This window comes from Motacilla alba, chromosome 3 (assembly GCF_015832195.1).
Source record: "Motacilla alba alba isolate MOTALB_02 chromosome 3, Motacilla_alba_V1.0_pri, whole genome shotgun sequence".
Lineage (NCBI taxonomy): Eukaryota > Metazoa > Chordata > Aves > Passeriformes > Motacillidae > Motacilla > Motacilla alba.
The window spans coordinates 16,455,380-16,469,164 of NC_052018.1; the positions used below are offsets into that span (position 1 = coordinate 16,455,380).

Consider the following 13,785-nt stretch of genomic DNA (forward strand, 5'->3'; position numbering starts at 1 on the left):
TGAGTTAGGAGTAGCGTGGAAAAATATACTGTAAATACAAGTTTTACTGCATGTAATATTTGCAGTGCTGGCTTTGGCGGCCAACTTTCCACTGTCCTGCTCTGTGGGCTGCAAAGTGACTGTAAAAGTCTGCCCAGAGTGACCATGTTTCCATCTTTGTATGGATATAAATACCCATTATGTGAGACAGCAAAGACTCAGACCCAGGTATGGATTATATACAAATATTCAGTAGGGTCCCTTCTAGATGAAGGGAGTTTCCCTGCCCAGGGCAGAGGATCCTCAGCTCACTAAGTAGCTGCTCCACTTAATTGTTCCATACTTCTCTTGGCCAAAATATTTTTCCCTGCCCCAGAAAGTGCACCTTTAAGATTAACCAATGAAAATTATTTTTACGATGCTTAATTTGCCCTTGACAGAAAAGCTCTCCATTGGAAGACGTTGTGTCACAAAATGGGAGCTGTGGTTCGGGCTTGGTCATGCTGCCCCTAACTTTTCCCTGCATGACTGCATTGTAGCTTAAATTGATCATGGCAAGCAAACTGAAGCTGTTAGCTCATTTAATCGTCAGTTCTGTGTCTGTGCAGTAAGTTAGTCAATGATTCCTCTGAAATGACTGCTGCTACATCACACAGCAGCTCACATGGCCAATGGATGTGTATTGATGGGGCTAATGGAGTCACTGAGCCAAGCTCACATCTAGCAATGTCACAGCTCTCCAGATACTGGCCATAATGGTGATTTGTTCTGTGCAGTGTCCTGAAAGCCCAGGCAGTAACAGAATCCAATGTTCTGGCTTGGGTGATAATAGCTGCAAGGCTGAGGAGGCTACGTGAAACTGGAAAGAAGACAGTAAACAGCAAAACCAATGGTGCTGTTGGTGGTGCAGGATGCACAGGCTATCTTTACAATAATTTAGATACAGCATAATTTGGGATACCTTAAGGTGTGAATTTAGTAGTGATTTTTAGAACATTGAGCTTAACAATGATATTTTAATTAAAAAGAACTTTATGATGAACTTTGCTGGTCATTCTGAACCTAGCAAACATAGATGATAAATTTTTTACAAAACAGATAAAAGGGGAGTTTCGATGAATGTTAGAAAGACCAGCAGCAATCTTAGAAATTAGTCTAGGGAAAATTTAATTTGCCCTGAGTGCAGCAATGGACCTGTTATTCATCTGAAAACATCTTGTAGAAAACAGCTGTTAGGTCACTAGTTCACCTCATCCTGAAGATAGGGTTTCTCTTAACTGTATTCTCTCTTGAGATGTTTTAATGTTATTTTGAAAGCTAATATTTATTTAACCCTATTTTCCCTCTTTTCCATCTCTAATGCTGGTGTTAACAATCTCTGCCTCTTGGATGTTTTGCAGCATTTGCAGACTCACCACTTCTGATCACTGACTACCTTGGCTATATATGAAGTATTGATATAGAGATGAAAACGTGTGTGTTCCACTAGAAACCCTTCTCTGCCTCCTTTGCATATAAAGAAAGTTATCTTTTTTTAATAGCTTCTTTTTCTTCCAAGATTGCTCTCTCTGCCAATCACTTTCCTTAAAAACGTGTTTGAGACTTATCCGGGGGACCATAATGATCATCTTCATGAAAAAACAAGAAAACAGAACTACCTGTAGCATCAGAGAATTATTCCTCACATGTACAGTTGGATAAGATGGGATTCATGCAACATCTCAGAATAACTAATTTTTTCAAAGCAGAGGTATTTGATTGTTATTTACGTTGAAAATCACTCCATTATTCTAAGAATTCTTCTAGAAAACAGGATTCTGTATATAAACTGAAAACTTAATATTTCTGGGCAGGAGGTTGGTGATGATACTTAGTATTGCACAAATGAGCTGGGATAATGATAAGGAATTTGCAACCACCTAGTACAGTGTGAACCAGCCAGAGAAACATGCCTGGGGGCTATTAGGGAGAAATTACACAGTTGCATATTTTTTATGCTGAGATCAACTATGGGGCTTTGACCAAGAATTAGTTCTTTCTCAGACTGAAAAAGATTAAAAAAAACCTGTGCTCCATTGGGAAGCACTGGAGCAGCACTTAGCTGATGAAGGTGCTCTAAGCCCGTGGAAATGTTGGGAGTTAGTCTTGTTTCCCTGCTGCTTACTGTGCTGAAGCAAGGCCATTATAGGACCAATGCCATGTATTCATGGGAATGTAGAACTCAGTTTTAAGAAGCTCTTAAGAAAGAAACTGTTTTTTTTTCTTTTAAAGAAATTTTTAAAGTAGTATTTGCAGAACTTAATGAATAGTCTAAAAATGCTACTTTATTAATGTACTTAGGGAACAATAGGTATTAATGGTACTTAAACAGGATGTTACATCTGGCTCACCCAAATCAGGGTTATTTTTGTAAGAATAAGGTTTGATAATATGAATAAGTATTTCAGGATCAGATGATCCCAATGCACTCTGCATTGGAAATTTCTCACAGTTAATGGTTCCTCCAGCTAGTCATTCACTGCCAGGAAAGCCCTCTTTATTGATTATTATTGTATATTAATGGATCTATCAGATATTTATTTGGCAAGTTTCTTGGTTAAATTTTCTTTATTGATTTCTCCCAGGGATAAATGAGCTGCAGAAGTGGAAATAGGCAGTCCTCTTCTGCTGATCTGGATATTTAAATGTATTTTCAAAATATCAGCTCTATTACAGGAGCATTTGGAACAGACATTTGGATTCCAGTAACGCAGTGGATTTCAAGACTTTTTATTATATAAGGATTAACTCCGAAAACAGATGGATGGACTATGTCAGAATCCTAGCATGTAGGGAATCATAGGAGGGCAAATTTCCAACAAAATTCTAGATATCTGTCTTCAGAAATGTCTGTGAAGAAGTCAAAACTCTGTGTGCAAATCAAACTGCACATTTTCAGCTACTGCTGTTGTGCGTGCAAACGGAAGTTTAGGAAACATAAGTTTAGTAAGTTCCTTGAAATTGATTGAGCCAATATCTGAGAGGTGATTGGATGAATTTATCAGTGTTCTAGGTATAGCTTGTAGTTGCTGCTTCACATTATAAACAAAGCCATTAACTGAAACATAGGAACATTCACTGAAATGAATTTCATTCATTGGAGATGTTGGGGCACATTTAATGCCTTTTTGTTTTCTGCAAAGATGGCAATACATTTTTCACTTTGCTAATATTTAAATCAAGCTTCAAAGTTAACTCAAATAATTATTTTGATGGACGAGCAGCTTTTATGCATTCAACCAAACCTTTTTTTTTTTTTCCATAAACATTTTTTATGGCAGGTTTTTGATAGCACCTTGTTAGCACCTTTTGATAGCACCTTTTGATAGCAATGTATAAAGACATTGCCTTCAGGAAGAAATATTGGAATTTGAGGATTGTTTGAAACAAATGTGTATGGATATGTTATTTGTCATGACTGTGCAGCCTTATGTGCACCTGGATCAAATGGACTGACAATAGTAATGGACCAAACCTGCAATAAAATTCTCTAATATTTCAGTGGACATGATTGCATGTGAAGATACTTCAGAATGAAGTTCATGATCCTGGACCTCTTTTCTGAATATATGTATGAAGCTGCTTCCTATAAACAAATCATAGTAGAGGGCTTCTTACAGTGTAGGGAATTACACACACAAGGCTACACAGCAAGATGTAATTTAACCTTATACATGTGTACCAGAATTTGCATGATTAATTTCTACTGCAGTTAAATCTGATGGTAAAACTAACCTGTGGATCAAACAATAATTGCAATGAGAGGGGAGGTTCATGCAGTGTTTTTGCTACCTTGTCCTGCAGTAAGATAAAATATCAAATGCCAATACTTGCAGAGTTACTGCCGCTTCTCATCGGTCTATCATGTTTTGGTTATAAACCTAAGAAATTTAAGGTATCAAAATTTTGGCATTAAAAAGTAGGTGTTTATATCTCAGTAATTGATCCAGAATAAAATATAATTTTGAACTGCTAGAGAATTAAAACAGTTGTTCAGAATGTGTGAATTCACTAACTCCTGTTTTGGAAACACTTGTCAGAGTCACTGTTTTTTAACACAATCAGTTGCTACATAAAGGCAAAACAGGTTCTAAAAATTAGGCTAGTTGCTACCTAATTGCTGCAACTGATTAACTTTATGCCCACACTACAAACTTCAGTATCCTCCTTTTCATACAAGTATTTTGTAAGATTATTCAGACAATACGCACAATAATTCAAGGCTTGCTGCCTTCATTTGAAAGTTAATTTGGATGAAAGTAAGGTCTGCATTTAAAGCACAAAAGCTCTTCCTGCATAAATGCATGTGTGGACAGTTTTAATTCAGGAATCAAAATGTCTTCTAGTTTCACTTAATCTACTTTTAATAGTAGTGTTTAGCTTAATCCTTCATTGAACTGGAACAGGTCTACATACCAGTCCAGCTCTAAATTATGTTGGAAAGGGAGTAGCTTTTCTGAATAACTACTATTAATTTTAGAAATATTTTTGCAATTATTTAGGTCTAAGTTTGATCTCAGCATGCATTGACATGTACTGCAGCCTTTCAAATCTCAAGTCTAAATTTTTCAACTCATCAAATAACAGGCTGCAATTTAAATGCTCAGAAGACTGGTCTCCAAAACAGAATTGAAGATGTATTGAGTATTTGTGACAGAAGTGTAACTTAGATTTGTGGCTTTTACCAATCTCAAGCTACATTGGTTCACAGCTGGTTATGGGTATAGTAATAGCAGTATTTAACTGAAAAGGAGGCCGTGATGATAGTCATTAATTGAACAAATTGAACCATTGACTGTTTTGGTACAGAGGAAATAAAGGCATATGCACAAATCCCATCAATCTCGCTTACATGGTGCTATGACTTAGGAATAATTTCTTGTGTCAAGACTTAAGGCTGTCAGCTCTAAGGAGCAAGTCTTGTTATCTCCAAGTGTCTGAACTGTGCTTAACCAACTAGAACTGTTGTATGGTTAAGAGCTTTAAACGTAACGGCAAAATATTATATAGGCATCTTTTTGGCATTTCAGTAGATTCTGAAAGTTAAAAATAAAATCTTTGCACTTATACTTTTGGGGAACTCAAGTAACCATTTTTTCATTCTTTATTTGTTTTTAAATGATCATTTAAGCTCCTTATGCAGTTTATAGAAAGGCTGATGTGCATACCTGGGTTACTCTGAAGGTCAAATACTCTGCATATCAAACATTTCAAGCTGCTGTCCTGCTTAAGTTCCAAATCATTAGCTTAGCAAATGGGAGTCTAAATATAAACAAAGTCAATAGGGAGAAAAAAATCCGCTGCATAGTATGTCTAATGATAGAAAAAGCTATAGAATGCAAACATAAATTTTTAATTCAACATTCTTTAATTTAAAAAAACAACAAACCCACACCACCTCCACTCCCCTCCCCCCTGACAAGCTTGCAAAAACTAGGTCTGAATTCCCAGTGGGAATAATGAGCAACAGCAAGAGTGAATGCTGGGAGAGTAGAATGCAATTGTATTAGTCTCCATCACAATGGGAGGTAAACCCAAATCATTTATAAAACGTAAATGCTGGCAGAACACAGGGAGCTCCGAGCACCACACTGCAGGTGTGATTTATGAGGCTGGGGACTGGCTATAAATCAAACCCTTTTGTTTTAAATAGTACTGCTTCAACGCAGGAGATCATTTTACATGTAGAGGAAATGATGAAAAAAATGCAGTACATTGCATCCCAAGAATATTAGAGAATCAGCTTTACAATGTGACTATCAGGACCATGCTCAGACAATGGCTATCTGATACTCAGTTTAACAAATTCTCCCACTGTTGAACAGAGTGCCCTAATCTAGCAACTCAGGTTTGTTTCAAATGTATTAATCATGGGATCTATTTTGTGAGACCAGCTGTTAAAATCGTTGCACTTAAGATCAGGAATACATTGGCTATTCCTGTTAACTAGCTAGAGGTGTCCTTTCATGCCACCAAAAGTCCTGCCTGTTTCTACATTATCTGTATTTTTCCTTAATTCTAAAGGTTGATGGGCCTCATTAATTAGTGGCCTTGTCCTATGGAAATGGGTGAATAAAGCAATTAATTCCTAAAGATTCAAATACAGAGTAGGCATCCTGCAAAGTTCTGCTCAATTTCTGCAGGAAAATGAAGTCTGGCAAGGAGAAGTGCTTTTCTCCCTCTATTGGTTATATAATTATCAAATGGAAGAGATTTTAAAGGTAATGAGAAAAGTGATTTCTTCTGCTCCATTTTCTGGATCTGCCAGAGTTTATCTTGGCTGCATATTTTGCATTCATTTTATATGCTTGCAACTAGAGCCTATGCTATATGCATAAAACCACACTTTATGTATCATGCAATGTGGGCCAGAAAAGCACTTTAAAAAGCTGAGAGAATGAAAGGCCCACATAAAGGTAGGTACAGCGTTTATATAAGTTTTCAAAGAAATTTATAGTGAAACTAAAGCTGCATGTATTGTACTTGTGCATATCCTGATCATTTGATGTGATGGCCTTATCATGGAATTGTAGAATGGCCTGGGTTGGAAGAAACCTTAAAGATCATCCAGCTCCAACCTGCCTGCCATGGGCAGGGACACCTTTTAACAGACCAGGTTGCTTAGAGCTCCATCCAACCTGACTTGAAATGCTTTCAGGAATGAGGCATCCACAGCTTCCCTAGGCAACCTGTTACAGTACCTCAACCACCCTCACAGCAAAGAATCCCTTCCTCAATCTAATCTAAACCTACTTTTTTATTAGTTTGAAGGCACTCCCTCTTGTTCTGTCACTATGTGTCCTTATAAAAAGTCCCTCTCCATCTTTCTTGTAGTCTCTCTTCACGTACTGTAATGTCACAATTAGCTCATCCCTACCCCTTATCTTTTCCAGGCTGAACAAACCCATTTCTTAAAGCCTTTCCTCATAGCAGAGTTGCTCTGTCCCTCTAGTCATCTTGGTGGCCCTCCTCTGGACTCATTCCAACAGGTCCATGTCCTTCCTGTGCTGGGGACCCCAGAGGTGGATGCGGCACTGCAGGTGGGTTCTCATCAGGGCAGAGAGACAGAATCCCCCCCCACCCCTTCACCTCCTGCCCTTACCGCCTTTGATGCAACTCACGACATGTTTGGTTTTCTGGGCCTCAAGGGCACAGGGCTGGGCCATGTCCAGGCTCTCATCCACTGCACCCCCAAGTCCTTCTCAGCAGGGCTGCTCTGGATCTGCTCATCCCCAGCTTGGATTGATACTGGAGGTTGCCCTGACTCAGGTGCAGCACCTTGCACTTGGTGATGCTAAACCTCAAGAGATTCACTAACGATTTAGCCATGTGAATGTAAAAAGTTGCACTGATAAGTAAAGTGCCTTTATGTAAGCAAGGAGTCAAGAGGCATCCTGCATTGAAATGCTTTATTATTTTCCAAGAGTCCAAACTCCACACACTATGGAAACACATGTGCACAATTTCCAGGTTCTGGTGTTGATAAAGGCAATATCAGCTATTGCTGGAGGCATTAATATCAACTGCTTGAGAGAGGAAGGTATCATTTCCCTGAAATAATTGTTTTTTTCCTTACTTATTACTATAAAACACATCTAGTGGCACATTTGTGGGGTACTCTATAAATGTAAAAACGTATTCCCTGCTCAGTAGACCTTGCAGTCTAAATTAGGCCAATGTATGAAAAAGATATATCGACGATGAAGCGAGAAAAGAAAAGAGTGACTAAAATTGCTTTTACCAATTTCTTTCCAGCTGATAATGGGCCAGACTTTTAAAGGTATTTGGCCTTCTGTTTTCTGAAAATTAAAGTGCTTAAGTGTCTTTAAAAATACAGTCATTTTACATGTAAAATCTAATGCACCATATAAAGCACATTATGTGGGTGTTGAACAAAAGTGGCTTTGGTTTTATGAATCTTACATTGTCCTGGACACTAGAGTCAATTTGGATACATAGCCTTGAAAGGGGCCTGCCCCAGTTATGTAGTCCTCTCAGGTTGCAATGCTATCTGTAATCTTTGTATCTTTGGTGGTAGTGTGGGGTTTTTTTTGGCTATTTTTTTTGGCTTTTTTTTTTTTGTTTGGTTTGGTTTCGTTTGGTTTTTGTGTGAGAAAAACACTCTGTCTCTTTATTTGTGTGCTGTGCCCCATGCGAGAAATAGCTCTGTGGGTCAGAAGTAGTGTTTTAAAACCCATTTGTGCAAATTTTTCTGCCTTTTAGACAAGTAGGTTACTCAAGGGACCTTGTTGCAACACTCAGAAAAATATATAATTAAAGCTGGTTTAAACATTGAGTTTCTTTACCATTATAAAGGTTAAATACATGAAAAAGCAAAAGAACATTTATATAGCAGAAGTGATAATGAAGGGTTTACATCTGCAGCCTCTGTGAACAGGGGAGGTTGTGGCTTTTCCTATGTAGAATCATCAGGAATAGATAGTAATTACCAAGTTCAAAGCCTATTGTCTCCTCTAAAAAGCCAACTTGTTTTTTTGGGGTTGTTTCAGAATGACATGATGTCTGATTGCTCTATTCCTTTTACAGGACTTCTTGATATGCATTGAATTCTGACCAGGGATGGAAAGTAATTTTTGTGAACATATTAACAGAATGATGTGTAATAGATCTAGCAAAGGTTGAATGCAGATAATGGTGACTGGTGTAGTACCACAGAGAAAAGAAATCTGAACGCTGCTCTCTGAGGAGGCCAAGGGAGGAGTGAGGTAATAAGAAGTTTCATTGCCCAGTTGGGGTTGACAGAAGACAAGATGATTTTGCTCCTCAAATTGTGCTCAGAGGACGGGAGGCAGTGTATATTTTACATACTTGCGGTTGGCGATAGGAGAGGTTTGTCCAGCGATGTAGGAGGCTTTGTGATACATACAAAGGTCTCCTGCAAAGCTGATGAATACTTTTTCCTGTTGTGGGGCCTGACACATTGAATGTCTCCTACAAATCTTGAGTCCAGCCTTGATGTGTTTTGCTTGCTGTATAATCTCATTAAGCCAATGGGTACGGCACTGAGGTAAAATCAGAGGAGAGTTTTTTGTATTCTGTTGCTGACAAAGGGAATGTCCTGGACATTTAGAATTTATTCTAATATGCTTATAATTTCTGGTAGGTGTAGGCTTGCAAAACGTATCTCAAAATGTCCCCTGCAATGGCTGCAAGCACAGAATGTTCCAGGGGAGCTTACATAGATACACCTGCTGTCTGTGGGCAGGGTGTGTAGTATAAAGAGGGTGATTCGTGACCTTTGCTTCTTAAACTATACCGTTCCACATAGGAAGCTCAAGTAGGTCATGTACCGAAGGGAGCCAGGAAATGTACATGCATATGTGATGTGAATCTGATAGCCTGTCTAGTAACCAGGAGTGGCCACAGATGTGCATCCCAGTTTGGCAGATGTGTTTATACATTTTCTGAGATGTTACAGATATAAAGTGTATATCAGAGCTTACAATCTGACCTTAAAAAGTAGATGCCTTTAAAGATTGTATTCAAGTTCCTTGTGATACAAATTAGTTTCCCAACAATCAGCATTTGTGACTTGATTCAACAAAGCACTAAAGATGTACTTATGGCAATCACCATTCAGCAAAATTTGAAACATTAAATACATGCTGTGGGAATACAGCTTAAAATTAAATATGGGTTTACATGCGTTGCAAAACTGGGTTTCGACTTTGAGCCTCTGAATGGGAAAATTAGTCATGAAAGTTTGGTTCAAAGTGTGAGATTTCTCCTTTCTTACTCAGGAGGGAACTGGCATGAGAGGTGCTGCTGGAAACCACGACTACTGGTGAACATTTAGCAGGATGTTTTAGCCTCCCTTTTAAAATAAAAGCTAAACATGTGAGCAGGTATAAATTAAGCAGAAGCAGGTTTTTTTTACATTTAGATATTAAAAGAAATTTTTTTTGAGGACTGACATTTCAGTTTCAAAATTAAGTGAAAAATCTGTAATTCAGTAAGTGTGCTGTCATTTGCAGCCCTCAGGGTCCATATGTCTGCAGACAGACGCTCCTTTTTTAAAGGCATTTTCCCAAGATCCTGGGTTTGTAAAAATATAAAATATATGAACAAATAAAGGCACGTGTGTTTTGATATGCTCCACTCTTTTTCTGATATTACCCTGTAGGATGCAATAAAGACATGGAATCAGACTAAAGGGATCAGAAGTATCAGAGATAAAGTCTTTCTTTTATTCCTTGTTAGAAATATAGACCTGAATCAGCGCTTTGGAGGGTGCCCTGTTATTGGACCCTATTGCAATATAGAAATGCCATCTTCAGCTCTGCTGCTAGTGGAATTCTGCAAAGTCCGCTCCAGAAAGTTGTTTGCAGGCTGAACACAGGACCTCATTTTGCTTCAGTGTGCCATTGGCAGCAGCAGTATCTTGTTACCTCCCCTGACACCTGCAAACCAGAGTCATCACTAGCTCCTAGCCAGGAGGAAACTGGAGTACCTGGTCATCCTTATCTGCTCTCAAAAATGTGCACTGTGAAGAATATCACAGAACTGGTAAATTGTTGAAATGACTCAAATGCTCCATCCTGACATCTGCAGATGGTTCCTGAATTTTTAAGCATTTGTACACTTTTCTTTAGCATTGATATATAAGGTGTTCTCTTACAAAAGTTCATTAGTTGAACAGTGCTCTTTTTTAGCACTGTAGTAATTAGTGCTTCAGATAAGAGCACTTTCTGGCCTGTTGCCTATCTTCAGATTTGCCAGAGAACATCATTGTGTGGCAATGGGATAATTCTTTCTAATTCTGTCTTTAATGTACCTCTGATAAATTATTATCATAGTCTAGTGATTTATAAGGTTTATAAGGTTTATAAGATTTATAAGGTTTAAAGTAGGCTGTCTGATGGGGACTATGAGAAGCATGGAGAATTCCACTGGACAGCCCATCTCAAGTCTTCTAAGTTGCTGGAAGTAGGGTTTTATAGTAGGAGTCTGAATTTTTTCATAATTATGTATATACATTTTTAGTTTAATAGGTATGAAGAGTATAATGTATGAAGAGTACAAGGTAAGCAAACTATTGCTTCCAATGGAAGTGTTTAGCAAAAGTTTGAGAACACCTGTTCTAATTATTGTGTATGACATTTTAATTTTTAATTAAACTCTGAGCTAGAGAATATCTTCTACATATCTGTTCTGCTGGTCACCCTCATAGTATGGGAAAGAGCATGTTTTGCTATTTTTATATTATTTTTTTTTAAAAAGTCCTTGTAAAATTTAATTTCTCTGTCTTTAGTTCCAACCCCAGTAAGAATTTCTTTTTTAAGCCTCATGAATTAAAAAAACTTCCTATTAATTCCTCAGTCATATCCCATGTTAATAATACTGGACTATTTTTCCTTATGTATTGTGTAATTGGAGATTGATCCAGTTTAGTTCTAAATATGAGAAGCAGCAGAAGACCCTCTAATTTCCAGAGGCTGGAAGTCCACAACTTTCTAGACTCTGTATATTCCAGTCACAGTTTCTGTCTGTGCAAAATTTGGAATAAATGTATTGAATTCAACAAAGCTATTTTAGTTTATCATAATTTAATAACTTACTGTCCTCAAACTTCATCATCCTAGCACTCATTAAGGATTCTGGTTTTGTTCATACTATGACCCTTCATAAAGAAATTGATTTCCCTGTGTTCACTCATCCAATTTATTGCAGGAGAACTCCACGTTTGTTTGCCCACTACATGGTGTTTTGTGGGGTGAGAAACAAACAAGCCAAAAGAAATCAGCAGATGTAGTTATCATGTTGGATGAGGCTCTGCTCACATTTATTTTTTGGTATAAATGCAGAACAGCTCTACTTCTCCAAGAGAAATTTATTTGCATTTGGTGGGTGAGACTAAATACAGATTAATACTCCGAGCCCAAGTATTCACCCTTTCTACCCCTATTTGCTTCTCTGAGTTACAAAAGAGACTGCTTAAGATGATGCAGCATATAGTTTATAATTTCTATTACTTCTGCAGTTGTTCCTCCTCCTTCATTGCTAGTTGTGTTCCCCAGGCTGGGCAGCCAAATAATGTGTCCTCCATGGCTGTTAAAATTGCATTATAAATAGGCTGGGAAGAAATATTGTTGGAACAAAGCAATTGGCACAGTCCCTTTTCCTCTCCCCAGTGGCAAACTGTTGATGACCACAACACAATTGGTCTCTGTTATCTGGAGAATGTGACCATGCCGTTGTTTCTCTGTGCGGGTCCCTTGCAGGGCTGCACAAAGCACAAGCATTTCAGTCAGGATGCCACCATCAGTGTGCTGGACATTGTAGAATGACAGTGACAGAAAATGAGCGCCCTCTCCTTGTGCATTGCTCCTTGCTGTGAACAAAATGACATTCTTGGTGCAGCCGAATTGAAAACTTCTGTACTCTTGGCTCAGTTATGAATTTGTAGTGAGGAGTGTGTTAACTGGTAAATCTGTAAGCTGTGAATTGCATTGAGACTTGACATGACAGTAGATTAAGTGATCCAGTAGCAGTTTTGTTTTCCTTCTGTGTCACTCATTGTCTTCCTGTTTAGCTGCCCCACATGAAATATTCCCAACTCCATCTTCAGGGTCTTACAGATGTTGCCTATACTGCCAGGTCACCTTCCTGAACTAGTTCAGCAGCTTCGTATCTGTCCCCTGTCTATACCTTTATTCTTTCTCCCATATATTTTCTATCCCTGTTACAATTTTTTCCCAGAAAACCCTCCTGCTCTTGTGTGTCAGAAATTCTTTGCTCATCTACTAGACCTTTTGTGCCTTCCTCATCTATATCATTAGGACTTTGAGTGATGAAATAGTTTATTTTGGCTTGTCATGGCTGCTATATATTTATACATGTTGGGTGGGCTAAGATCAGTAGTATTCTTGTAGCATTGTGCTTGTGAAAGCTGTGTACAGGATCCCTGTAGACCATAATAAAAAAAACTCTGAATGTATCTTAATATCAATATTGTGAGGACCGGGCGTGAGATCCACACTTTGTGTCATGATCTGCAGCTAGACTAATTACAGCAGTCCTTTGCAGCTAAACATGTAGATATTGTAGATAAAGTGTTTATGCATTTGTGTGATTCTGGGACAAATATCTGTTTGGAAATTTGGAATAACAGTTTTGATTAAATTAGTGTTGCAGAGACTTTCTTTTTGGAATTATTTGTAAGAATTTTATACAAATACCAAACTGTTATTTAAAATGTGTCACAGCATTGGTAGGGCACCTCTGAGCTGGTGCTAAACTCATATTTCAGACTTATGGTGAATTCCCAAGCTCCATTTTGACTGGGTGGTTTGAAATATGGTCTCTTCCTTTGGCTTCCCTGGCAGTTTTCCAATAAACGGTCTGGCAGCCTGTTATGCTTTCACAGCTGTATTAGCCCCTTTGTTCTCCCCACCAAGCTCCTGACCACTGTCAGCTCATCTTTGCTGAGAATGTTGGTCCTACTGGAAAAGTTAGTTTACAATTTTTTCTTTGGGCATGTGACAGCTGATAGCAAACAGAAAAACACTCTTTGCACTCTTTGCACACCAGTCACTTATTTCCTGAAATAGCACAAGAAATAACACATGCACTCACGTACATGTAAGGATATATAAGTGTACATGCATGTTTGTGAACACAAAAACGTGTATTTATGCACAAAACTGTGTATGTGTATATTCCTAAAATGAAGAATATATATGCTCCTTGCTCTTTCCTCTGTTTCCCTACTGCTTTCAGGAGCTGTCTATGTCCAAGCCTTCCTAT

General features: G+C 38.2%; 1 protein-coding gene across 12 annotated transcripts in view; it reads left to right on the plus strand.

The window, feature by feature from the left end:
- The window catches only part of LOC119698592, a 277,473-nt gene that overhangs the window by 152,290 nt on the left and 111,398 nt on the right, over window positions 1–13,785 (plus strand). For 10 of the 12 annotated variants that reach the window (XM_038130670.1, XM_038130674.1, XM_038130668.1 and 7 more), the window contains one exon: window positions 6,912–8,022. The exons of 1 other annotated variant lie outside the window; for it this stretch is intronic. In XM_038130670.1, coding sequence (XP_037986598.1) covers window positions 6,912–7,310 — 399 coding nt within the window. In that variant the 3' untranslated portion in view covers window positions 7,311–8,022. Of the gene's footprint in view, window positions 1–6,911; window positions 8,023–8,565; window positions 10,228–13,785 lie in introns of those variants that run through there. One more of the 12 variants, XM_038130677.1, reaches the window with a different exon arrangement.